The sequence below is a fragment of the Scaptodrosophila lebanonensis genome, unplaced genomic scaffold, assembly GCF_003285725.1.
Source record: "Scaptodrosophila lebanonensis strain 11010-0011.00,11010-0021.00 unplaced genomic scaffold, SlebRS2 tig00000001-arrow-pilon, whole genome shotgun sequence".
In the NCBI taxonomy this organism is placed as follows: domain Eukaryota; kingdom Metazoa; phylum Arthropoda; class Insecta; order Diptera; family Drosophilidae; genus Scaptodrosophila; species Scaptodrosophila lebanonensis.
In genome coordinates, this window is record NW_022060529.1 from 14,512,232 (window position 1) to 14,516,205 (window position 3,974).

General features: G+C 41.5%; 1 protein-coding gene across 1 annotated transcript; it reads left to right on the plus strand.

Annotated features, from left to right (window-relative positions):
* Positions 1 to 662: 662 nt before the first annotated feature.
* On the plus strand, positions 663 to 2,692 carry LOC115624522. Its single transcript, XM_030519280.1, has 4 exons — positions 663 to 724; positions 783 to 1,723; positions 2,306 to 2,459; positions 2,535 to 2,692. The coding sequence occupies exons 1-4, from the start codon at positions 715 to 717 to the stop codon at positions 2,690 to 2,692; spliced, it is 1,263 nt and encodes a 420-aa protein (XP_030375140.1). The 5' UTR covers positions 663 to 714.
* The last annotated feature ends 1,282 nt before the right edge of the window (positions 2,693 to 3,974 follow it).

Here is a 3,974-nt window from a genome sequence, read left to right on the forward strand (position 1 = left end):
CTTAAATCCTTTTAGTCCTTTGTTTATGAACTTGTGTATAAATTCAAAAATTTTGCGCCACTGCCAAAGTTTGACGCTTGTTTCGGCTGCATGAAGTCCTATTTTATTTTTGAATGGGGCCAACAAATCGCAGATAATCCTTTTTCGCTTGATGCCTAAGAGTGTGCCAAAATGCTCAACATATGGCAAAAACTTATCAAATGTTAGTAACCGTGCAAGCAACGTTTTTGTATTAAATTATTTGAGACTTTAAGCAAGTGGCTTATAAATAGAGTAATTGGGACTGCTCTAAGAAAAAAGGTAAATTAGTCGCCCAACAATATTCGAACTAAAACCAGCCTCAAGAAACTTATGAAAATGTTTATTACAGAATAGTATACGGATATTAAGGAGATGGAGGAATGGAGTCAAAAACTAAACTAAATATTGATTTAGATTACTCTAATCAAAATGCTATTAAGTATCCATGTCCATTTCCATTTAATTTCACTAAAAAAAAACTCGTTTTTTTAAATGAAACAACAAATTATTTTACACAGAAGATTGACACACACCTTCAACCCTAATTTGCAGTGTTAAATAATGTCCGTATTATTTAGTTATTCAACACCGTCTGTCAAAATGAAATCTCACTAACAGTCAGACAGTCTTTGAAATCATTTGCAATCAAACCAAACTCAGTGCAAGCGGCTTTGACTTTATCGAATTTTCACAATGAGACCGGGTAAGTCTAAGACGATACGAGTTCGGATTAACCATCTAAAGTGTCATCCGATACGTAGTTCTGTTTGTGTTTGTGTTTGCGCTTCTCTGCATACCCAGTGCAACCCGCCACCAGCAACCCAATCCCAATTCCCGTGATGCATTCGCCACTCAGTTGTTTCGCTCGCTGCTTAATCAGTTGAATAAACAACCCGTCCCCACATCGGTGGTGCTTATATCGCCAGCGTCCGTACAGAAACTCTTGGCAGTATTCTACAATATTAGCAGCTACGAATACATGCGTCCATTGGCTCGCGATATGGGAATGCACGATGCCTTCACGCTTCTGCGTGAGTCGATCGAGATGACCGCGGCTCGTGCACGTGCACGACTATTACGCCAAAGCAAGGATCAGGTGAACGCCGGTATGATGGCGTATTTCATACTACCGTATCATGTTCTGGAATTCTTCGCCAAGGACTTTGACGAACTGGGCTCAGATATAACGGCACAGAACTACTTTGTCTACGATGGGGGTTACGAAATCGACAAACGTTTTCAATATAGTGCCCAAGACTATTTCAATATTGCGGTGCTGCCCAAACATCAGCCAGTGGTCACGGGTCTGCTACACGACTTTGGCTTCACAACACATGGTCTGGAAATCTACAGTTTCGTCAAGTTCCATGCCTTTCTGGGGGAACAGTTTAGAAACGTGCAGGACCTACGTTATGCCAGAGGCTATTTTCGTTATGCGGACAAAGTTAAAATTGGACACCAATTTATCCATTGCAAGATAGTGGAGCTACCGCTGTATGGGACCAAGTCACGCCGAGCCTCCATGCTACTCATCATGCCGGGCAAACATATGCAAATGACGGCGTTGGAGTCGAAAATCCTTTCGGGAAATTTACGCAGCTTTAAGGATATCTCTAAGCAGTTACGCTTCCACAAGGTCGCTGTGCGTATGCCCAGCTTGAAGTTTCTGTCCAAAATCAATTTGGGCAAATACATTAAAGAGGTGAGCCAACTATCACATCTGTACTCGTTATTACACGCTAGTGACGAAAGCAGAAACACTTTCGTAGTAATATTGCAATTTCTGTACAATTCGGACATATATTAATTTGACAGTTAATTTCAATATTAATTAGAGAGGTGAACGATCTACCACATTTGTTCTCAACAATACACGCTAGTGACGAATGTGTAAACTGTCATCATATTACAATTTCTATACAATTTGGACAGATATTAGTTAGTTTATCAGTTAATTACCATATTAGCTAAAGCGGTAAGCGAACTACTACATTTGTTTCCGATATTACACGCTAGTGACGAAAGTAGAAACACGTACAAATATTACAATTTCCATGCAATTCAGACAGAAATTAGATAGATAGTTTATCAGTTAATTACCATATTAACTAAACATATGAGCAATCTACTACGTTTGTTCTATTATATTACAAGCTAGTGACGAAAGTAGAAATCGTAATAATATTGCAATTTCTATGCAAGTTTATAATTTGATTACCATGTGTTAAGCTCAGTTTTATAAATTGCATCTAACTTATTTCCGTTTCTCCCTTTTTTAATTCAGATGTCCTGGATCCGTCTACACAAGCTGTTCCATTTGGAGTTGCATTATCGAGGCATGTTCGATCCGCCCTTCAATCGACGCATTCAAGTTCAGCGCTACGTACAGTCGATTAATATGCAGCTGCATGTTTTAGGCGGCAATGCGCCGCTCTCAGGTTAGTTTGCGACTCTGTTCCACCTACTATACGTGTATACTAATATATGTTGGATTGGACGTGCCTTCGTTACAGAGTACATGAATCCGTTGCGTTTCTTCAATGCAAGCAAAACTTTTGATTGTGCCACCTCGCAATTTCTGTTCATAGTGAAGTCCGCCGATGTTATCTACTTCATGGGTCGTCATCGTCGTGGCTCAGTGAAGGACCGTGCGCATTCTGGCCAGTTTTAGATTTAAACGAAATCATTCGAAGCCTATATAAAATGGTCACGCTTAGCTAGCCACTAACTTGGCCTACTCGGTTCACGTTAGCCCTTCTGGTTTTCTTTCATTAGTTAAACGCTGCAACGCATGCGTGGCCGTTGAACTTGACAATGATGGATCTTATGTGCAAAATTGAAGGCTGTGAACGGCGGAAAAGAGCGGCAACAATGCCAATAAACTTGTTGGTTCTTGCTCTTGTCGCTCTTGCCGCGCAACTTAAATTGGGCTCCACTTTTTTATTTATTTATTTTTTGTAGCTGCTGTTGTTGTTGCTGTTTCTGCGTTTGCTTAAATGTTGCATTGTGTGTTGCTACTGCGTTCTCTGACTGCATTTAGCGTTTTATTCGAAACTCGTAAAAAAAAGAACCGGAGACCCGGCCTGATGTTCTTGATGAACATTGCGGCATGGCCAGCAGCACTCTGGCAGTGACGACTGCCTTGCACTTGTTGGCCAGAGCAAGAGCAAGAGCCAGAACCCAAGCCCCAGTCCAAGCCCGAGCCCAAGCCCGAGCGTAGGCAACAAACGGTAGCTGACAGCAGTCGAGCAGTCAAGTGGCCAACCAGCAGCCATCGTCATCTTCATTGTCGTTGTCGTTGTCGGCACCACTCCCTGCCAGGGCAGTAAAAGAGAAACGCTTAAATGACTTTGACATTCTTTATACAGCGTTGTTGCCATTTCCATTGCCATTGCCATTGCCATTACTGTTGCTTTCCCCCGCCTCAGCCATTTGACTGTTGCTGTCGTTTGTGGCATGTTATGCGATTTGAATTCAATCAAAATGACAAAAGCCGAAACAAACTGAGCAAAAAACACAGCACGAAACACAAAAAAGAAAGAAAAACATCGATAAATTGGCCGCTGACAATTTTCTGTAGAATTTTTATGTTTCCTGCCCCTGATGCTGCGTGAGTTTTTGACGAGCCAGCGGCTCTATTTAAATAGCAATTTTTAGTTTAATTTTTCCAAATCAACGCAGCAAAAGCGTGAAATGTAAGATACATATACGATACATATGCTACTTATAATATGCACATAGTATACTTTATATACATGTCAGAAATAAATACATGAACTTCGCTGACCGTCGCGCCAAGATTTATGGGCGCATGCGCCAACTTCAAGTCCACCACTGTGGCTCTCCATGTCCATGCTCTCCGGGTCTCTGGCTGTGCGCCGCCGCCAATTGACGTTAATTTATGGCATGTGCTTGAGCTTAACAAGCAAATGCAGGCTCCAAATCCAGCGCAA